The sequence below is a fragment of the Hemiscyllium ocellatum genome, chromosome 24 (genome assembly GCF_020745735.1).
Source record: "Hemiscyllium ocellatum isolate sHemOce1 chromosome 24, sHemOce1.pat.X.cur, whole genome shotgun sequence".
In the NCBI taxonomy this organism is placed as follows: Eukaryota; Metazoa; Chordata; class Chondrichthyes; order Orectolobiformes; family Hemiscylliidae; genus Hemiscyllium; species Hemiscyllium ocellatum.
The window spans coordinates 44,904,615-44,927,975 of record NC_083424.1 but is presented as its reverse complement, the minus strand read 5'-3'; the positions used below and the strand labels follow the sequence as shown (position 1 = coordinate 44,927,975).

General features: G+C 45.0%; 1 protein-coding gene and 1 non-coding gene across 2 annotated transcripts; both read left to right on the top strand.

Annotated features, from left to right (window-relative positions):
• Positions 1-7,614: 7,614 nt before the first annotated feature.
• trnak-uuu (transfer RNA lysine (anticodon UUU)) lies at positions 7,615-7,687 on the top strand. Its single transcript has one exon. It is a non-coding gene; the product is annotated as a tRNA-Lys (tRNA).
• A 2,246-nt stretch (positions 7,688-9,933) lies between these two features.
• Positions 9,934-18,794, top strand: triap1 (TP53 regulated inhibitor of apoptosis 1). Its single transcript, XM_060843740.1, has 2 exons — positions 9,934-10,121; positions 15,258-18,794. Exons 1-2 carry the CDS (start codon positions 9,975-9,977, stop codon positions 15,348-15,350), a joined length of 240 nt encoding a protein of 79 aa, XP_060699723.1. The 5' UTR covers positions 9,934-9,974; the 3' UTR covers positions 15,351-18,794.
• Positions 18,795-23,361: the final 4,567 nt, after the last annotated feature.

Here is a 23,361-nt window from a genome sequence, read left to right as displayed (position 1 = left end):
TCACCTGTCCTTCGTGGAGAAGTTTATGAAGAAAAACACTTTTGACCACAAGTCCATCAGGAAGTGGTCAGCACGTAGTGTCTTTGAGACCCTTCGGGAAAAGGAGAGGGCGGATCCTATTGAGCGGTTCCCTGAGCAGACTGTCAAAGCCATTTGGCAGAATACCTCATCGCCAGAACTTTCCAATAAGCACCAAGACATGGCTTGGCTGGTGGTGAGAAGGGCTCTGCCTGTGAGATCCTTTATGCAGGCGCTGACTCTCAGCCGCACCGCACGCTGCCCTCGAAGCGGTTGCGGTGGGGGGAGGGGGTGGGTTGGGGGGTGGTGGGGGAGGGGAGGAACGAGACTGTCACACACCTCTTTCTGGAATGTGTCTATGCAGAGGAAATCTGGAAAGGAATGCCGTGGTGTTTGTTGAAGTTCGTCCTGAGCAGCGCCGTGATGCGGGACTCCGTGCTCTACGGCCTGTTCCCCGGGACGCACACCAAGACGAACATCAACTGTGCCTGGAGGATCATCAACTCGGTGAAGGGCGCTCTCTGGGCGGTCCGAAACCTGTTGATCTTCCAGCTGAAGGAGTTGACCCCGACTGAGTGTTGTAGACTAGCACATTCCAAGGTCCAGGACTACGTGTTGAGGGATGCGCTGAAGTTTGGGGCAGCTGCCGCCAAGGCGCGGTGGGGAAAGACCACTGTGTAATGTCTGCCTGCCTAAAGAAGAACAGGGGGCCCACGCAATCACTTGGGCTCCACTGACACCTCAGCTAAATATATGGATGTATGATTGATAAACGTACAGACCTGTATATAAAAATGATATATTCTGATCTCTGTATGCAAATGTTTATGTATGTATGGCATGACCAACTGTACAGACCATCAAATTATTTTACGAATAAAATATATTTTTGAAATTAAAAAAAACCTCCTAAATTCCCTCATCTAACTCTACAGTTGTAGCCTTCTATTTCCTTTTCTTTAATTCAAATGCTTGTCTAGCTTCCAATTAAGTGTATCCATTTACTAAGCCATTACCTTTGGTAATGAGTTCCATAATCTCACCAGTATCTGAATAAAGCTGTCCATTTTGACTTCTGAATTCATGAACGATTCATTTATTTTTACATCGCTTACACAGAACCGAACCTGTTTCTCCCCATCACTGAATTGCTTGTGGTATTTTTTCATCAGTTGATCACCAGCAGTAAGTTACTGTGTTTTCCAATTGAATAATTTATGTGCAAAGATTGTTAAGGGCAATACAGACCACCAAAGGTGAGGGAGAGGGGAAGGGGACTAAATCAAAATGGTTGGAAGGGGAGACAAAGCTCTGTTACCCCAATGGTGCCCACTTTGCTCCAATGGCATTGAGAGCGTTGATGGACATTGCGTGCTCACTCTCCAATACACCCAGGCATGAACATAACACTGAAAGAGGGGCAAACATTGGGCAGATGTGACCCCCTCCATAGCCTTTTGCCTGGACATGTTAATGGCCAAATATATAATTTATTGTGTATCTTAGACAGCTGCATTCTGGATTTGAATTAACTGGGATGTCATGTTGCGGCTATACAGTACATTGGTTAGGTTACTTTCGAAATACTGCCAGCTCGTCTCCTTCCTAAAGGAAAGGTGTTGTTAAACTTGAGAGGGTGCAGAATCGATGTTGCTGGGGTTAAAGGGTTTGAGCTATAGGGAAAGGCTATAGCTTTCTCTGGAGTGTCGGACACTGAGGAGTGACATTACAGACATTTAGAAAATCAGGAGGGGAATGGATAAAGTGAATGGCTGGGGTCTTTTTCCTAGGGTGGAGGGAGCCCAAAACTAGGTTTGAGGTGAGGGAGGAAGGATTGAAAAGGGACCTGAGGGGTGGCTTTTTCACGCAAAGGGTGGTGTGTGTATGGAATGAGCTGCCAGAGAAAATGGTGGAGGCTGGTACAATTACAGAATTTAAAAGGCATCTGGATGGGTATAAGAATAGGAAGGGTTTAGAGAGGTATGGGCCAAGTGCTGGAAAATGGGAGTAGATGAGTTAGGATATCTGGTTGGCATGGACTAGTTGGACCAAAGGCTGTACAACTCTATGATTATGACTACAGAGAAAATACAAATTGAACTAAACACTAAGTTTTCTTTCACAGAACTACAACAGAGTGCTTTATAATGTCGCACTGAGACATTTCTGATTCAGAAATTCTTTAAGATATCTATTAATCCCTGTATTCACAAAGACAGAGCAGTAAAATCACAGCTGCCAAAACAACACTGGATACAACAGAAGAGGAGTGCTCTGGAACTGTGTGACTTTTTTGCAGATAAGTGGATTTTTCACGGGAACATACATTACTGAAATTGTAGTGACTGCACAGTGAAGTATAGCCATAGAATAATTAGTTATCATGAGCCCTGAAATTAATCCCCGCTACTTTTTTCTACTTGCTGCCGTGCAGACCTCTGCACCAAAGCAATTTTAATTCTAAAGCAAGAGTCTGCACCAAGGAAATTAAATCGGACCATAATTCCTTAAAGTTTTAAATTCCATTTCCTCCAGATGTCTTTCAGTCACATCTCGGAATCCTGACCTATAACCACAGGTTTGCAGGACTCAGCGGTCTCGTGTACAGCTTGCTGCTGCTCATAGCCTGTTGTCATGCCACATCCAACAAACGTCCCAAGAGCAAGGCCATCATTTTGAAACAAAACATTAAAACAAAGACTGGGATGAAGTAGATGGAATAGCGCAAGGCATATGTGGGAAAGCGGAAAAGAAAAAGAGGAAAACGTGGAAATGGTGCAACGTGATTTGATCATCTTATATACCTGACAAAGGAGCTCCGGTACAACCATAATGTTCAATTCTAGCTTCTGCAGCATTTTTTAAAGCTAGATTTTCATTTCAGTGTATAAACATCAGCATCATGAAGTGGTCCTGCACATTCATTAAATTCTATGTAAAAGCAGTTTTAAACAAAATACAATTCACTTGTATGTTGTTTTGTCTTATAACACAGAATATGTAGTGATTGTAATGAGGTCAGCCAAGTGGACCTCATGGAATATGAGTTCCCTGATTGGGGCTGTTAACCTGGTTCAATCAGGGAACCCTGGCTGATAGATAGAAACAGGAGTGTCAGCCTCGCTGTAAGCTGGGAGGCTCATAGGTTGTACTGAAAGCTGTCACTCTGCGAGCCAGAGGGTGGATAGGCTACCCTGATGCCGGTCACCCTGTGTGTCAAAGGGTGGGTAGGCCGAGAGCCTGAAGGTTCCTAGGGGCAGGCTGAGATGCAGAAAGCTTGTGGGCTGCCCAGTGCGCCATCATTCCAGGGAAGGGGACAGGCTCTCCTAAAGGTGGCCGGAAGGTGGTTAGGGAAGCTGGAAAGTGGGTAGACCATCCAGATTGCTGTCAACCTGGGAGGGGGGTGAAATGAGGAACAGGATGGTCTGTCCTAGAGGTGGCTGGAAGTTGTGTCAGGGCGGACCGAGAACTGGAAGGGGCATGGGGTGGACTGAGAGTCAGAAGGGGCATTGGGACAAGCTACCTTAGAGTAGCCGGAAGGTGGGAGGGACAGATGGCTTGCTGGCTTGCTGGAGGGGGTGGGTGTTGTATTCTATGTAGTGTGTTTAGTCTAATTGGACTGTCTTGATTGTATTTTTTGCTGCTTCTTTTGTGATGACTGAAAGTGGAATTTGAGGTTTGTCCTCAATTCCCTGAAAACTGGTTGAATGGTGGGGTTTGGGGCCTGGCTTTGCTGTCCCTCCCTCTAAATTGTAAATTTCTGTTTCTCTGTATACAGCTGTTAATGATAATCATTTTGTAAACTGTATTGTTTAATAAAATTAAAATAAATAAACTGGAGTGTCAGGGGTTCTGTTCACTCTGGGAGCTGGCCCTGAGGAAACTAGATCAGTGTCAAGGACTCTCCACACGTAACAGAAGGGTGACTTGGTGACAGGATATCGGCCTTTGTGGAGTTGTTTTAGAATATACTTTGAGGAACCTGAGTTGTTAAGGTTAATGAACTATAATTGCGAGAAAGAATGGGGCACAACATTTACAGACTGAAAATACTGAAAACACTCAGCTTCTGTGGAGAAAGAATTGTCGGGTTAACATTACAGGTCAGTTGTCCTAACTCTTCCCTTTGATGAATGGAGCATGACTGATCTGAAACCTTAACTCTGCTTCTCTCTAAATAACTGTTTCTGGATTTGAAGGCATGTTGCTCACAAATTTGCAAACGCTTGCCCAGCAGCACACGTTATCTTGAGACAGAGGCAGGTCTATTCTTGCCACGGGCTTACTGAGCAGCCAATGACAAAATGTTTAAAGCACAATTTTTTTTTAAATGCAAGTGAACATTGGGATGGACAGATTGGAAAAAAATAGGAAAACGCGGGGTTTGTCCCAATGATGTTACAGAATGAGGAGTGACAGGAATGTGGCAAGAAGCAGGCTGGAGCACTTTACAAAACTGAAAGGTCATCAAGTAGAGCTCTTTAAAATTATGAAGCATGACGTTGTATGTGGTGTAAGGGTCTGAATGAGTTAATACTGAGGAGTGCGTGAAGAACAACCCATTGACTTGGGTACAAAACAGAGCTTTATGATTTGTTTTATTATTGTCACATGTACCGAGGTACAGTGAAAAGTTTTGTTTTGTGTGCAGTGCAGGCTGATTATTACCATACAAAATGCAAAAGGATAATAGAACAGAGCAAGGAATACAATGTTACAGCTGCAGAGAAGGTGCACAGACAGCGAGATCAATGTTAAATTGGAAATTTAGGAGGTCCATTCAGAAGTCTAATAACAACAGAGAAGGAATTGTTCTTGAATCTGTCGGTACATGTGTTTTAGGAAGAGGGGACACATCAGAGAGCAGGAAAGATGTGGAGGGGAGACATCAGGGAAGAAGGGGCTGGGAGGGGGTGGGGGGGGCGGGGGTGGAGAGAAGATCTGTGAGTGCGGTCTAGGGAGAGCTGGAGTGTTCGGAGCTATGTGGAGATCACTGTTGCCTCTCTGCTCATGTTCCCAAAATTTCAGCTGGCAGCCCCAGTGCGATGCCTGGGCTTAGGCTCTCAAAGGGATAAGATATAACATCCAGGTACCCCTCATAATTCCTGAAGCAATGCCTATTATATCTCAATATAACTTGTGACACACAGGTAACATACTGTGAACTGTTTCTTGTTCAATGCTAGAACCCCTTCTGGTGGTTTTCTCGAACACACTACACCAATGTCCTGTAGATCCCGACATTTAAAGATGATGACAGTAATGAGCCGAAAACCTCTCTTGAGAATGAATACCCCCCCTGTTTTGAGCTGCTTGCTGGAAATTCCCATCATGCCATTTCGCTTGGTGCAATGGAGATTTCTTGCACTGTCTCCAGTTCCTCACACTCGTGGACCACTGGCTGTGGAGTTCTGTCCTCTCATCCAGATGTGGGGGGAGGGAGGGTCCAGTCTCTGGTGAGATTCTCCCAAGGTATTCTTCTTCTCCAACACAGGCTTGGCATACAGAGTGTTTCATACAGCATTCTTGTTCAGTATAAAGTGGATCATGGACTCCCAAGTCGCATACATCTTTTGTGGGCCATTTGAAGGAAATCCTCGTTGGTCTGCCCCTGGGCTTGGCCAAGATGGTGTATTTGTTCTGCCTGAAACTTGCTGATCTTCCAGAACAAGGAGTTGACCTCAACGGAGTGTTGCAGACTGGCACATTCCAAGGTCCAGGACTACGTGCTGAGGGACACACCAAAGTTAGGGGCACTTAACGCCAAAGCACAGTGGGGAAAGATCCCCATCTGAGGGCATCCTACTGAAGTTAAATGGGGGTCCATTCAGTCATTGGATCCTCCTAGTGCCTGAATGCATGTAATGTATTCTTGAATATGTAAGCGATGTCTTTGGTTTGTTGAATAGAGTCAAACTCAAATGTTTCTAGAGTGCAGTGTTGGAAAAGCACAGCAGGTCAGGCAGCATCTGAGGAGCATGAGGATCAACATTTCGGTATAAGCCTTTCATCAGGAAAGTCAATTCTCCTGCTCCTCGGATGCTGCCTGATCTGCTGTGCTTTTCCAGCACCATAGTCTCGACTCTGATCTCCAGCATCTGCAGTCCTCACTTTCTCCAAACTCATGTGTTTGTTTGTTTCTTTGGTAGGATACGGTACAGAACTGAGCTGCATTTGTGACAATGTTTATGCACAAAGATTTTTTTATGAACAAAGTATATTTTTGAAAAAAAGGTGGGCAATTAACAAGCCTCAATAGCGGGCAGTTGGGGCATTTTAGCCTTTCCCTGGGAGGTTAATGCCCAGGTGTCCTTGTAGAGGGAACACAGAGTATCAGCTAGAATGTTTGAAACTTTCCTCGGCCGGTGGGCATTGCTGAAGCTGGAGTGCACTCTCACCACCCAAAGTTAAAAAGCACCCAACACCAGGTTATAAAACAAAAGGCTTATGTGGAAGCACTAGCTTTCGGAGCGCCGCTCCTTCATCAGGTGGTTATGAAGCAGGACCATAAGACACAAAATTTATAGCAAAAGTTAACAGTGTCATGCAACTGAAATGATATATTGAACAAACCTAGATTGTTGTTAAGTCTTTCATCTTTTGAATGGGTTGCAGATCTTGGTTCATTAATATGTAAATCCCACAACTTCTTTTAAATCACATTCTCAAGATAACTTAATGGTTTTATTTTGAAAAAGGCGACATCTCAGCTCAGACAATGCATTAAGTTGTGTGGTTAGAGTCTGTCTGTGTCCCAATCTTGAGTTAGACTGGTTCTATTTCCAAAGTGGAATTTACAAACTATTACATGGATTGACTGCCTGCAGAATGTGCATTTTTCTGAGCAAAATAGAATGTATCTGCAAATATAATTCTGCAAATACAAATTCACCCCATAGACTTATATGTGTGTGCGGATGCATGAGAGAGAGAGTGAGCGTGTGCATATGAGTGTTCGCATAATTGTGAGTGCACATGAGGGAGTGTGTGTTTGCATGTGTGCAAGCTTGGTGTGTGTGTGATGGGGTATAAGTCTGTGAGAGGGTGCAGAGGTGGGTGTGAGCTCTGAAAGCTGGTGCTTCCAAATAAACCTGTTGGACTATAACCTGGCGTTGTGTGATTTTTAAGTTTGTCCATTCCCAGTTCAACACTGGCTCCTCCAAATCATGGTTACGACCCAAAAAAACATTTTAATTTCAATTTGCATAAGTTTAATGTGAACATTTAAGGTGCGTTGCAGTGCCCTGTTGCTCTAAAATTTGATTCATTTTGGTTTAACGTGCTTCAACTTGATTTTGAAAGAGTAGCCTCATAGTTTGTTGCAGACCCATAGTTTGACTGCATGTACACCAGATACATACAGCTTTTAATTTATGAGCATGAGACCAGGCTGTAAACATGATATGCAAAAGGGAATTCAGGGGTAGGTCTTATCTAGAGAGTAATTAAGAGAGTGAATGTGGACTTTTTTTAGGGAGGCTGATCTACAACATGGGAATTATAAATGAGAAATTCAACCAAACATATGAAAAAAGCCTTGACAAAACGAGGCTGATTTCTGAGCTGTAATAAGATGTAGTCAGACTCTCTGTCAGGGCCCGGATAGCTCAGTCGGTAGAGCATCAGACTTTTAATCTGAGGGTCCAGGGTTCAAGTCCCTGTTCGGGCGCTAACTTTTTTTTTCTCGGCTATCGATTTCTTCTTTAACTTAAATGAAGTCTCGGTTGTGACCTGGCACCTCTTTAACCTCAAAACTATCCATTTCTCCTGGAAAAAGGAGAAGTGCCGGTGATTGGAGGGTTGGCCACTGAGCATGATTGGCAGCCCAGAGCCTCCCTCCCTCCAGCTGTCAGCACAGCGAGTTTTTACCGCAGATAAAACAGAGAGGGTGGGAAACTGGGGCAGGATAGAGAGACAGACAGGGGAGGGGGTGTAGGGATGGGGGAGGAACGGGCAAAATCCTGTCCCCATCACAGAACACACTGCAGCGCCAGTATCAATGATGGCATCTTCCGGGTTTGGGGTGGTGTTTTGCCAATATCAAAGATGATACCCCCGGAAGTGCATGGCAATATTGTATCAATGATGGAACCTCTTGTCTATGTCGTGGGGGAGGGAGACAATATTTGCCAATACCAATGATGGCACCTCTGGGAGTGGGCCAGCGTTTGCCAGTATCCATTCTATGGAGGTGCCAGTGTTGGACAATAGTGAACAACGTTAAAAATCACATGATACCAGGTTATAGCCCAACAGGTTTATTTGAAAGTACTAGCTTGAGGAACCCTGCACCTTTGTCAGGTAGCCAGTGGGGCAGAATCATGCGACACAGAACTTATAGTAAAAGATCAAAATGTCGTATAGTTGATGTATTGAACAAACCTAGATTGCTGTTAAGTCTTTAATCACTTAGAATAAGAATGCAGGTTTCGATTCATTAATATGTAAATCCCAGAACTTCTTTCAAGTCACAGTCCCAAGATAACTTAAGGATTTATTTAAAAAAAGGTGACATCTCAGCTCAGACAATGCATTAAAGATGTGAGATCAGAGTCTGTCTGTATTCCAACCTGGAGTCAGACTGGTTCTATTTCTAAAGTAGGAATTCATAAGAAGAGGGTTACCTCAGATTACAACAGGATCTGGACCAGATGGGCCAATGGGCTGGGAAGTGGCAGATGGAATTTAATTCAGATAAATGCGAGGTGCTGAATTTTGGGAAAGCAAATCTTAGCAGGACTTATACACTTAATGGTAAGGTTCTAGGGAGTGTTGCTGAACAAAGAGACCTTGGAGTGCAGGCTCATTGCTCCTTGAAAATGGAGTCGCAGGTAGATAGGATAGTGAAGAAGGGGTTTGGTATGCTTTCCTTTATTGGTCAGAGTATTGACTACAGGAATTGTGAGCTCATGTTGCGGCTGTACAGGACATTGGTTAGGCCACTGTTGGAATATTGTGTGCAGTTCTGGTCTCCTTCCTATCGGAAAGATGTTGTGAAACTTGAAAGGGTTCAGAAAAGATTTACAAGGATATTGCCAGGGTTGGAGGATCTGAGCTACAGGGAGAGGCTGTACAGGCTGGGGCTGTTTTCCCTGGAGCATTGGAGGCTGAGGGGCAACCTTATGGAGGTTTACAAAATTATGAGGGGCATGGATAGGATAAATATACAAAGTCTTTTCCGTGGGGTCGGTGAGTCCAGAACTAGAGGACATAGGGTTTAGGGTTAGTGGGGAAAGGTACAAAAGAGACCTAAGGGGTAACTTTTTCACGCAGAAGGTGGTGCGTGTATGGAATGAGCTGCCAAAGAATGCGGTGGAGGCTGGTACAATTGTAACACTTAAAAGGCATTTGGATGGGTTTATGAATAGGAAGGGTTTGGAGGGATATGGGCCAGGTGCCGGCAAGTGGGACTAGATTGGGTTGGGATATCTGGTCGGCATGTACGGGTTGGACCGTAGGGTCTGTTTCCATGCTGTATTTCTCTATGACTCTATGATATGGACTGACTGCCTACAGATTTTGTGCTTTTTTTGCAGATTTGTATTTGCAGATACATTCTATTTTGTTCAAAAGCAAAATCTGCAAAGAGCACACAATCTGTAAGCAGTCAGTCCATGTGATATTTTATAAATTCCTACTTTGAACCAGTCTGACTCAAAGTTGGAATATAAATTCTGTGTCCTATGATCCTGCCCCACTAGCTACTCCGAAAACTTACACTTCCAAATAAACCTGTTGGACTCTAACCTTGTGTTGTATGGATTTTAACTTTCTCAATGATGACACCTTCAGGGTGCAGAGCCTTGGTTCACCAATATCAATGATGGCGCCTCCCGGGTGTGGGGAGTTATCTGCCAGTATCAATGATGGCGGCTGGCCATGCCTGAAGCCGCGGGTATCACGTGGGCCGCGGGAGCAGAGTGCGGCGGCGCGGGGCCTGCGGCCTCTCTCTCGATATGAACAGCGTGGGCTCCGAGTGTGTGGAGCTGAAGCGGGGCTATGACCTGTGCTTCAACCGGTGGTTCGCCGAGAAGTTCCTGAAGGGAGACAGGAGCCCGGATCCGTGCAGTGAGCTCTTCAAACAGTACCAGCAATGTGTGAAGGTGAGGAAGGGAGTAGGGAGTAGGGAGTAGGGAGGTAGGGGGGTAGGGGGGTAGGGGAGTAGGGAGAAGGGAGAAGGGAGTAGGGAGAAGGGAGAAGGGAGAAGGGAGTAGGGAGAAGGGAGAAGGGAGATGGGAGAAGGGAGATGGGAGAAGGGAGAAGGGAGCAGGGAGAAGGGAGTAGGGAGAAGGGAGTAGGGAGAAGGGAGCAGGGAGCAGGGAGCAGGGAGAAGGGAGAAGGGAGTAGGGAGTAGGGAGATGGGAGTAGGGAGAAGGGAGAAGGGAGTAGGGAGAAGGGAGAAGGGAGTAGGGAGAAGGGAGTAGGGAGAAGGGAGTAGGGAGAAGGGAGTAGGGAGAAGGGAGATGGGAGAAGGGAGTAGGGAGATGGGAGAAGGGAGAAGGGAGCAGGGAGAAGGGAGAAGGGAGAAGGGAGTAGGGAGTAGGGAGAAGGGAGTAGGGAGAAGGGAGTAGGGAGAAGGGAGAAGGGAGTAGGGAGAAGGGAGTAGGGAGCAGGGAGCAGGGAGCAGGGAGAAGGGAGTAGGGAGCAGGGAGAAGGGAGCAGGGAGAAGGGAGTAGGGAGCAGGGAGCAGGGAGCAGGGAGCAGGGAGAAGGGAGAAGGGAGAAGGGAGTAGGGAGTAGGGAGAAGGGAGCAGGGAGCAGGGAGATGGGAGAAGGGAGAAGGGAGCAGGGAGCAGGGAGCAGGGAGCAGGGAGAAGGGAGCAGGGAGAAGGGAGCAGGGAGAAGGGAGCAGGGAGCAGGGAGCAGGGAGCAGGGAGCAGGGAGCAGGGAGCAGGGAGCAGGGAGAAGGGAGCAGGGAGAAGGGAGCAGGGAGAAGGGAGCAGGGAGAAGGGAGCAGGGAGCAGGGAGCAGGGAGCAGGGAGCAGGGAGCAGGGAGCAGGGAGAAGGGAGCAGGGAGCAGGGAGAAGGGAGCAGGGAGAAGGGAGCAGGGAGAAGGGAGCAGGGAGAAGGGAGCAGGGAGAAGGGAGCAGGGAGAAGGGAGCAGGGAGAAGGGAGAAGGGAGTAGGGAGAAGGGAGTAGGGAGAAGGGAGTAGGGAGCAGGGAGCAGGGAGCAGGGAGCAGGGAGAAGGGAGCAGGGAGAAGGGAGCAGGGAGAAGGGAGCAGGGAGAAGGGAGCAGGGAGAAGGGAGCAGGGAGCAGGGAGCAGGGAGCAGGGAGCAGGGAGCAGGGAGCAGGGAGCAGGGAGAAGGGAGAAGGGAGCAGGGAGAAGGGAGCAGGGAGAAGGGAGCAGGGAGAAGGGAGCAGGGAGAAGGGAGCAGGGAGAAGGGAGCAGGGAGCAGGGAGCAGGGAGCAGGGAGCAGGGAGCAGGGAGCAGGGAGCAGGGAGCAGGGAGCAGGGAGCAGGGAGAAGGGAGCAGGGAGAAGGGAGCAGGGAGAAGGGAGCAGGGAGAAGGGAGCAGGGAGAAGGGAGCAGGGAGAAGGGAGCAGGGAGAAGGGAGAAGGGAGTAGGGAGAAGGGAGTAGGGAGAAGGGAGTAGGGAGCAGGGAGCAGGGAGCAGGGAGCAGGGAGCAGGGAGCAGGGAGAAGGGAGCAGGGAGAAGGGAGCAGGGAGAAGGGAGCAGGGAGAAGGGAGCAGGGAGCAGGGAGCAGGGAGCAGGGAGCAGGGAGCAGGGAGCAGGGAGCAGGGAGCAGGGAGCAGGGAGAAGGGAGCAGGGAGAAGGGAGCAGGGAGCAGGGAGCAGGGAGCAGGGAGCAGGGAGCAGGGAGCAGGGAGCAGGGAGCAGGGAGCAGGGAGCAGGGAGAAGGGAGCAGGGAGAAGGGAGCAGGGAGTAGGGAGAAGGGAGTAGGGAGAAGGGAGTAGGGAGTAGGGAGAAGGGAGTAGGGAGAAGGGAGTAGGGAGAAGGGAGATGGGAGAAGGGAGCAGGGAGCAGGGAGAAGGGAGATGGGAGCAGGGAGAAGGGAGCAGGGAGCAGGGAGAAGGGAGAAGGGAGAAGGGAGTAGGGAGAAGGGAGTAGGGAGAAGGGAGAAGGGAGTAGGGAGAAGGGAGTAGGGAGAAGGGAGTAGGGAGAAGGGAGAAGGGAGTAGGGAGAAGGGAGTAGGGAGCAGGGAGATGGGAGAAGGGAGCAGGGAGCAGGGAGCAGGGAGCAGGGAGCAGGGAGCAGGGGGCAGGGAGCAGGGAGAAGGGAGAAGGGAGCAGGGAGCAGGGAGTAGGGAGCAGGGAGAAGGGAGCAGGGAGCAGGGAGTAGGGAGAAGGGAGTAGGGAGCAGGGAGCAGGGAGAAGGGAGCAGGGAGCAGGGAGCAGGGAGCAGGGAGCAGGGAGCAGGGAGCAGGGAGCAGGGAGCAGGGAGCAGGGAGCGTGAGTTTTAAAGTTGAGACATTGCGAATGTTGCTGGAGTTGAACTTAAAGTAATGCTGCCAATCAGATGTGACACTTAATGCTTGTGCAGTTTTGGCTCACAGAAGATTCCTGTGTCAGTGATTTTTTTAAATATATATTTCAAAATATACTTTATTCATAGAAATAAATCTATAGTACCTGTACAATTTGTCATGTTGTTCATAGATATATACATTGCATGTCTTAACATTACAAAGAACAGATTGAATTAATTGAATTTACAGTTTTCCTATTTACAGTCCCCTTTATTAACCATCCAGTCTCATTATTTAGCTGGGGCTTCAGTGAAATCCACCTACTGAGTGGGTGCCCTGTTATATGATAGCAAAGGAACCTTCTTTAACCCCCAGTTTATGGGGTTACCATTGTCTATTTGACTGCCCTGTCTCTGGGGTAGCTGTCTGCATCCCCATGGTGAGCACGAACTGCTGGACCTTTGTTGGGCTGAGGTAGCTATCCAGCTCCTCACTGGGGTCATAGGTCAGAGTGATAGCTGGCCCATTATTGGGGGTATTGAGAGACCATCCTAACTTTTGGGTGTCCCAGAGCCCATCACAGTTACTTAACATTTGAGTTGTACTCATAGTCATGCAGCGCAGAAGCAGACCCTTTAGTGCAACTAGTCCATGCTAATCATAATCCCAAACTAAACTAGTCCCACTTGCCTGTGCCTGGCCCGTATCCCTCTGAACATTTCTTATTCATGTGTCTATCCAAATGTCTTTTAAATGTTGTAATCCTACTCACATCAATCACTTCCTCAGGAAATTCATTCCACATGCAAATCACCCTCTGTATAAAACAATTGGCTTCATGTCTTTTTAAATCTCTCTCCTCATCTTAAAAATGTGCCCCCTTGTCTTGAAATCTCCCATCTCATTGAAAAGACAACCACCATTACCTCTATCTGTAACCCTCATTACTTTACAAACATCTATCAGATTGCCCCTCAACTTCTTTATGCTCCAATCTATCCAGCTTTTCTTTATTACTCAAACCTTCCATACCTGGCAACATTCCTGGTAAATCTTTTCTGAATCCTCTCCAGCTTGATAATACCCTTCGTACAACTGCGCAACCAGAACTGGACAGTATTCCAGAATGTCCTGTCAACCTCAACGTGACTTCCCAACTCTTATACTCAAAGGACTGAGCAATGAAGGCAAGTGTGCCACATGCCTTTTAAACTACCCTGTCCAAACGTGAGGTAAACCTCTAAAGAATTGTGTACCTGCATCCCTAGGTCCTTGTGTTCTGCAACACTACCCTAGCCCCTACCATTATTTGTACAAACCCAATCTTTGTTTGTTGTACCATAATGCAATACCTCATCACATTTATTCAGATTGAACTCCATCTACCATTTTTCAGCCCATTGCCCCATTTGATCAAGATTCCTTTAATTTCAGAAAACCCTCTTCACTGTCTACTATGCTACCAACTTTGGTGTCATCTGTGAAGTTATTAATCATGCCTTCTATATGCTAATCCAAATCATTTATATAAAGGACAAATGGAAGAGGACCTAGAGCCAGTCCTTGTGGAAAATTGCCTGTCGCAGACCTCCAGTCCAAAAAGCAAACCTCCACCTCTGTCTCCTGCCCTTAAGCCAATTATGTATCCAGTTGGCAAATTCACCCTGCATCCCATAGTCCACCTTGTGGAACCTTGTCAAAGCCTTTACTAAATTCCAAATAAACAATGTCAACCACTCCGCTATCGTCAATCTTTTGCTCAAAAACTCGCTCTCCAGTTTGGGGGAGACAGATTTCCTTGCACAAAACCACACTGACTACCCCTAATCAGCGTTTAATGTCTAAATTTAGACATTAATTTATGTTAAATGTCCACAAATCCTATCTTTTAATAATCACCTCCAACAACTTAACCACAACCAAAGTTAGACTCATAGGTCTATGGTTCCCTGGTTTCCCTCCTTACAATCTTTTTTAACCAAAGATACAACATTGGCTGCTGGCATCGCCCCCCCCCACCCCCAGTCATCAGTAGCATAGGGAAATACAGTAGCCAATTTATGCAGGTGTTCTTGCAAACCATACAATAAATAAATAAATCTGTGAATTATATTGGTTGAGGTTGAATACTGGTTGTGACAGCAAAGAAACTCCCATGTTCTTCAAATACTGCTTATGGAATATTTGCATCCATTTGAAAATGATTTAACATCTTAATCTGAAACATTGCATCTCTGACTGCAGCTCAGCATTTCAGTGGGTGTTGGGTTAGATTATGGCTTAAGTCCTGTTCTTGAAATCAATGGGAAAGAGTCGAGGTTGTATTATTACCATTTACTGACCAAAGCATCAAATAGTCAGAGATCTATAGTATAGAAACAGACCCTTCAGTCCAACTTGTCCATGCTGACCAGATATCCTAAACTAAGCTAGTTCCATTTGCCAGCACTTCGACCATATCCCTTTAAACCTTTCCCTTTCATATACCCATCCAGATGCCCTTTAAATGTTAGAATTGTACTAGCCTTCTTCACTGCCTCTGGCAGCTCATTCCATACATGCACCACCCTCTGCATGAAAAAGTTGCCCCTTTGGGTCCTTTTTTAAATTTTTCCCCTCTCACCCTAAACCTATACCCTCTAATTCTGGACTCTTCCCACCCCAGGGGAAAGACCTTGTCTTTGTTCTATCCATAAATTTGCTTTGTTTTGTTTGTTTTTTTGATTTTAAATAACTATTTCTGTGCAAATGACTTCCGGTTTTCCAATGTAACTGGTGCTTATTGATGAGAGTGAATTTATTTTAATTACAGAAAGCCATCAAGGAAAAAGAAATTCCGATTGAAGGACTGGAATTCATGGGACCCAAGCGGGAAAACCCTTACGGAAGCAGTAGCTCATCATGATGTAACAATAGCAATGGATTCTTCCCTCCTAGATTTCTTTTTCTCGTCAGGTCCATGTGACTGCAGTAATGCCCTCCCTGCAGGAAAGTGTCAGTGATATGTAGACATTAGCTGCTGTGAACAGGATTTGATAGAATAATATTGGATTCTTTAGTTATTGTCGAAACAAAATTTACAAATGACAGCAGCCATCACAATTTACAATAGAGATCATGTCATGCAATATAAAGAAATTGAATGAATTTTGTATTTCCCTTTTTAAAGTTTTCTAACATGTTTGCAAATTGCATCTTTGATGTAAATGTAGGGATGACAACCAAATGTGAATATGCTGCTTTGACTGCAAAAAAAAATCAATGTTCGCTTCATGCAACTGAATGCATTACATATATATTATACAAAGTAACATTTTATACCAAAGTTATAATATATTCTCTTAAACTTTCTTTTTAGTATTTTTTAAAATTATTTTCATTTAAGTTCACTTAACTGATGACACAAACCTATGTTGTGGTCCAGTTACCTATTTTGATTTTATATGCATGCATATACTGTAAAGTGCCTCCTCAAAAGATGACCAGTTTGTATTGAGCTTTATTGGATCACAGCAATAATCAGCAGCAGTCAGGCTTGTAGGCTGAATCCAGCTGTTCTACAAAGTAATCACCTTACTGGTAATTAGTCTTTCTAATGTACAGCAGACCCATATTGTGAGCAGCAATTTCAGTATACTATATTGAAAGAAGTTCAAATACATTTTCTTTTTCACCTGAAAGGGACTTCTGGGCAGAGAAGGGAGGAGATGAAAGGCCGGTGTGGCATCTTTTGTATTTGCATGGCAAGCTGCAGTGACGGGTGGAGGGTGTGTTCAGGAGTGGACCAGGATGATGGGATGGAAACTCTCTTTTGGAATGCTGGCAGGGAAAGATATTTGGTGATTGTTCTCTGGTGTGAGGCTATCTTGAGAATGAGCATTTGTAGATGGGATGACAGTTAGGGCAAGGGGAACTTTATTATTGTTCTGGGAGGAAGTTTCCAGGTTTCTACTTTTGTCTGTTGTGATTTAGTTTCTGTTTTGGAACCACAGTAGGAGCACTTAAGTGGATGAAGTTGAATATTGGAAATACATTGTGGTGGTTATGAGGAAAGCATTAAATGCAGCAGTTATTGAAAAGTACACTGAGTAAGCTGCCTCACAGTGCCTGTAGACCTGGGTTCAATTCCCGACTCAGGCGACTGACTGTGTGGAGTTTGCACGTTCTCCCCGTGTCTGCGTGGGTTTCCTCCGGGTGCTCCGGTTTCCTCCCACAGTCACAAAGATGTGCGGGTCAGGTGAATTGGCCAAGCTAAATTGCCCGTAGTGTTAGGTAAGGGGTAAATGTAGGGGTATGGGTGGGTGGTGGGTCGGTGTGGACTTGTTGGGCCGAAGGGCCTGTTTCCACACTGTAAGTCTAATCTAAACTGCTGCCAATATGCACTCCAGTAAAAAGGGGTGAAACTACCAGAAAAGCAAGCAAAAAAAGCTGATTTTTCTCCTATAGTTTGGGAATTGTATAATTGCTACGTGCAACCTTGCAGTGAACAAGGGACTGTGGTAATTTATTTGTCCAGTGGAAGACTTGTAGGCTATCATTTTAATTTGGTTATATGTTGTTCAGACTGAAGAACCATCGACAAGAGACCAGGCTGGTTAAAGAGGTGGGAAGGACAGGTCAGAACAGGAGTTTTGTTTCCTTGATGCTTGGAAGGGCTTGCAGTACTCCAGGTGTTGTACAACCAGGACTTTGTATAGTTGAAGCACCCCATCCCCTTGTCTGTTAGTCCATTAGATATATAAGACCACCATTCCATGGAAGTTTGGATTATTTTCTGCATACGTTCATAGCTTTTTAATGATTTATGTAACTACAGTCACAATTTTCTTTGGACCTCAACACAAACATAAAATACTGTAGATACTGAACATCTGAAATAAAAAACAAACTTGGTAGCAATGCTGTGGAGGTCAGACTAGAGTTTTCTCTAGGGAGAACCACAATTGAAGTTTCAGGTCAACGATGACCCTTCAGAACTCTTTGGATCGCCAGTGTTTCTCACTGTTCATCACTGAGAAAATATGGCACCCTTTATTATTTGGAAATCCAATTTTGACCTCCTTTACCCCAGTTTTATCTGTGCATTTAATCTCTCGCTGTCTCTTTCTGGTCCTGTGTAGATGGGGTATGGGGGTGGGGAAATGTCAGGTGTACAGAGTGAGGTCACATTCAGCATCTTGCTCATTGGCATACCAGGCTTAAGGAACCACGTGATCTACTGTCATTCCTATCTGCACTGCTCACAGTGCTGCCACTCTTGCTGTCATTGACAAATCTGGCCATATAGCTTTCTATCAAATCATCTGAGTCATCAACAAGTACGGGGAGTAGTTGAGGCCCCAACACATGCACTTGTGGGACACCGTTGGTCATTGGCAGGAAAATTTTATGTTGTGATGAAACTTCCTCTGGGCTCAAGTGGAAGCGGTGTTGCTACATATCACCATTTGGTACCATCAGTTTTACATGGTGTGTAGTTGTTCTATAAATACTGGGGTTGTGGGCAGTGCTGGTAACTTGTCATCTTAATTGGTGATGGGTTTTAAAAACACACACATTCTAGAGTTGTTGGCTGACATAGGTTGGGACAGCAACGTTCCTGCCAGAATTGATGTTGGGAAAATTGTGACCTGTGTCGTATTGGAACTGGGTGGGTGAGCGAAGCCAAACTGTCTGTTTAGCTGTGATCTCCTTGTGGCTGAATAGCCCAGTAACTGGAGATTAATTGAGAATAGCACTTGGGTAAGATACCAGCTGGTGTTTCAGGTATGTGAAGCTTGCTGTGAGTCTAATCCTTCCGAGCGTGACCAGTTGAGCAAAAAATGGTACAATACTCTGAGAGAGGGGTAAATGTAACTGCCACAATTCTCTTGTAAGTGTTCTGTACAATCAAGTATTTATGGTTTTATCAGTACATGTTAGTACTCAACATGTTTTAGTATCTAGCCAGTCATTTACAATTCATAACCAATCATATTTTACCTGCTGGATACTGGATCAAGGAGCATACTTCGTCAATTTCTTGTACAATTTCTTCAATCAGTGGGGAGGTAATGGCTTAGTGCACTGTTACTCCGAAGGTGAGAGTATGTTGCTGGAAAAGCACAGCAGATCAGGCAGCATCCGAGGAGCAAGAGAATTGACGTTTCAGGTCGGAGCCCTTCATCAGGAATTCCCGAAATGTGGATTTTTTTTTTTCCCTGCTCTTCAGATGCTGCCTGACCTGTGCTTTCCCAGTAACACTCCCAACTCTGATCTCCAGCATCTGCAGTCTTCACTTCCTCCCTGTTATTCTGAATGCTCCCACAGCATATTTTATTTTTAACTCAATAAAAGAAAAAAACTGGAATTAAGATGCTAATGATGACCAATGTTGTTTGACAGAAAAACCCATCTGATTTTGTTGTAATCATCATTTAGGGAGGGAAACTGTCATTCTTATCCAGCCTGGCTTACATACAACTCCAGACCCACCTCAACATGATTGAGACAATGGGGTTCCCTTACTATAACTGCATTCCTGTAGGCTCTGGGCTTGGAGGACCATTAGGTCCCATGTAACTGTCTTGTCACTCTTACTTCTCCCTGTGCCTGTGGATGTCATTGAGCCACCTTCTGCCTGGGGCCGAGCAGATACCTATCTGGTGTCCAGCAGTCTGCTGAATGCCAGCAACCTGGGGAGTTTTTCCTTCAATCACAATATAGTGCTCACCAGATTGTCCTCCTAAACTTCCTAAATCTGACATTGCCACCCAATTGTCAGTATCTGGACTGGTGGGGAGCTGCAGGAGGGAAGCATTTGCCAGTGCTTCCCTCTGAGGCGTTGGTAATCTCATCCTCACAGAAGGCTGCTGGCAGAGCAAGCAATTTCTCTGCAGGGGCCATCAACACCTCACTGGTACCAAGGCAGTGAGCTGTCACAGCTCATGGACAGCAATGGTGTAGATGAATGAAAGTGACATTGGGGCTACTGTGGAGTGGGACTTGGTTGGGACAGGGATGTTTTGACATCCTTGCAGGATCCTAACCCCCTCTTGTGAAATACGGGGTTTTGTCTACGTAATGGGTTGAAGTGCCTGTTATCAGGGATGCCACCACTCGTCCTGGTTCATTGTCCCCTGTTGTGGGCGTTTTCTCCTGGAATGAGAGAAAGATGTGGAAATGAATGAGATGAAAGGTGGTGACGTGTCCTGGATGAGTGAGTAGGCAGTACAGAGGCCAGGGAGGGCAAGTGCTGTGGGAATGGGTGGTGGGTGACAAAAGTGAGGGAAGGAAGATATTGCAGGCAATAGTGACAGTAGCAAAGCATGAGTCTTGGTAGGAGGGAGAGATGGTGATTGAGGTTGCAAGGGTGTGGTGCTGAACCTGATGGAGCACAGAAGGCTACTAACCACACTGCTCTACTGGCCCTTCCTCCAGAACTGTTGACTCTGGCGTCCAGCATCTGCAGTCCTTGCTGACTCCAAGATACAGCAGTGAACCTGGTAGTGACCTTGGCTCAGGCTGCCAAGGGTTTAGTGCTGTGGTTTCCTCTGTCAGTCCTCGGGCGGGGGGGGGGAAGGGTGCACTCCCTTCTGCACCAGCTCCTCAAACTGCACATCCAGGGACTTGTCAGAAAATCATGGCACCCGTTTCCATTTCTCTGACATCTTCAGCGTGATTGTCCGTCACCGAACAGTGCAGCATTGAAATGCTAGGGCTTGTATCTGTGCACAGTGTCCTTTTAAATATGGTGGGGTGACCAGGGATGTTCATCTTTCAGCAGGTATCTGATGAGGGGTCAGTTATTATTGGAACAGCAGGTGGTAGGGTGGGACCAGAATTGAGGAAGAGGGAAGCCACAGGGATTGTTAGTTAATGAGGTGAGTTTGACAAGATACAGTGTGCCATCTGGCAAAAAATCCCTCTGAAAAATTAAACAAAACTGACACATAGCCAAAAAAAGAGTCAGCCCATTCTCTTCATTGCCCCTTTATAGACTAAACCAACAGTCAGCTATTTTGTCCACTGATGATTTGCAGACAAAAGCAATTGCTTGTGAATCAGAAGTTTGTTATTTATTGCAAATATTTCATTGAACCCACCATCCTGTTTTCACAGCAGGTCTGCATTTTAAAACCACTGAACTAACTATTCAAACTAATGGAGTTACTGTATTTTTAATACTTATTCAGTTTATTGCATTATCAAACACCGTTCTATCTTTACAGCATATCAACAAATCGACAAAATACTTATTGGTAAATTATTCCATGATAATCTTGAGGCTTTTTTTGACAGCTATGAAAGGAAAAAGTGACGTGTTCTTGTTTGCAAATTAAATAGTTTCTGCACAGAATCAAAAATATTGATGGAATGGTGTTTAATCTCATGGTGGGGTTGGAATTCACATGAAGATATGGTGCTTCATATTTAGTTATTCACAAAACTATTGATAATATCTTCATAATAAATACAAGTAAGTTTAAATATCAACATATTGCAATATGTTCACTAGAACATTCACATTTCTCAACCGCTGAATTTGCAGTACTCTAATATGCTGCTCAATGTTTTGATCTTATTCAAACGTAGCTACGTGAGAATCCATGTCTGTGGTAGCATCACATCTTTCAACTAATTATTCTACCTCATCACTAATTGCAGTTTCTGAAGGAATAATTATTCAGATATTGTTCTTCACTTTATAGGGAGAGGCTGAGGCTGATTTCCATGGAGCGTCAGAGGCTGAAGGGTGACCTTAACGAGGTTTATAAAATCATGGGTGGAGGGGCATGGATAAGGTAAATAGCCAAGGTCCTTTTCACCAGAATAGGGGTGCCCAAAAGTAGAGGGCATAGGGTTAAGGTATGAATGAGCTGCCAGAAAAAGTGGTGGAGGCTGGTACAATTACAACATTTAAAAGGCATCTGGATGGGTATATGAATAGAAAGGGTTTAGAGGGGTATGGGCCAATTGTTGGCAAATGGGACTAGATTATTTTAGGATACCTGGTTAGCATGAATGAGTTGGATTGGAGTTGCTGTACAACTCTGACTCTGTGCCTCTATGAATCATTCAACTAGCAATAGTTGAAGGGAATTAATGAACAAAGACTCCCTTTGACCACATGCCTTACACAGATGCAGCATTGGTGAATATCTCCTGGGATGACAGCTGAGTGATCTACTGGGCAGAGGATAAAAGAAGCTTGTAACTGAATCTTACCAGCTAGATGTTTGCTGTTATCATTTAATTTCTGTGAACCAACTGAACATTAAAACTCACTTTGTGGACAACAGACTGTAAGACATCTTAAGGAATTGTACAGGTACTAAGGAAAATTATATCAGCCTTCTTTTACAAATGTGTGTGGAGTTAAGCTATCTGATTCCAGACTCCTTAATGCCTGTCAAACATCTGCAAGTCACAAATCAGTAGTGTGACAGACTCCTATCTACTTACTTGAATGAGGATAACTTCAACAACACTCAGAAAATTTCACACCATCGAGGACAAAACAGCTTGCTTGATTGGCACCATATGTACTGCTTTCAATATTCACTCATTCTACCATGTTAAAAATCACACAACACCAGGTTATTTTCCAACCGGTTTAATTAGAAGCACAAGCTTTTGGAGTGTTGCTCCTTCATGTCCACAATCACCTGATGAGGGAGCAGTGCTCCGAAAGCTTGTGCTTCCAAATACACCTATTGGACTATAACCTGGTATTGTGTGATTTTTAACTTTGTACACCCCAGTCCAAACTGGCATCTCCAAATTATTCTACTATGGATGCAAAGTGATAACAGTGTGTACTATCCATACGATGCACTGCAGCAATTTGACAATACTTTCCAAACACACAATATCTACTTATAAGGATATGGAAGTAGACATGGGGATGCCACTATAACAAAGCTACTCACGATCTGTACTTGGAACTGTCACTGTTCCTGATTGGATTTAAAAAACTGGAATTTCGACCTAAACAGCATTGTGGGTGCATCTACCCCAAATGGAGTGTTCAAGAAAGTGGCTCACCAACCCCTATTTAAGGGATTGTTACAAATGCTGGCCTTGCCAATTATGCGCACATTCTAACAAATTATGAAAGAAGTAAACTTAAAGAGACTCCTCAAGTCTGCTCTACTATTCAAGAAGGTCACTCTGAACTTTTGATATTATGCAAAAGGTAGGATTGAATTAAATCTCCTGATTCCTTTAAATAAAACAACACATTGAGCTCTGTCTTGAATATATGCAATGACTGAACATTTGAGTGATAAAAGTCTCTCCAACTAACTTGTAAATATTTAAGCCATTTACTATGAGTCTGTGATCACTAGTTCTAGATGTCCTGAGTCAGGGGAAACCTTTCTTCCATCTACCTTGGAAAACAGTTTTAGAATTTTAAACGTTTCAATGAATTCACTTCCCCTCCTCTTAAATTCTAGGACATAGAGGCTTAGTCTACTCAATTTCTTCTTGTGGGACAATCCCCTCCTTCTGGGAACCAGTCTAGTTACTGTTTTAATTAAATTACTAATTTTTTACTAATTATTGCAATTTAATTTATTTCCAGATATCAGGTTCTTAGGGGGAATTGGCAGAGTAGTTGCTGAAAAGTTGCTCCTTGTGAGAGAGTTTCAGACCAAAGGGCATAACCTCAGAATAAGTGGTGCCTCATTTAATCAAAGTGAGGAAGCATTACTTTTCTCAGAGGGCAGTGGATCTGTGGAATTATTTACTGCAGAGGGCTCTGAAGGCCGGGACAATTTGTATATTCAAGAATGAGATAGATTTTAATCAGGAAGGGAATCAAGGATTATAGGGAAAAGGCAGGAAAGTGGGGTTGGAAGATAATTCACACTGTGCCCCCCCCACCCCCACTGTGTCCCACTCCCCCTGGGAAAATCTCACTGTGCACCTCC

Excerpts from the sequence above, each read along its gene's own strand:
- triap1 (XM_060843740.1), top strand. The coding sequence starts at position 9,975 with ATGAACAGCGTGGGCTCCGAGTGTGTGGAGCTGAAGCGGGGCTATGAC. Across the intron at positions 10,122-15,257 it reads AGTACCAGCAATGTGTGAAG|AAAGCCATCAAGGAAAAAGA; the intron begins GTGAGGAAGGGA and ends TTTTAATTACAG.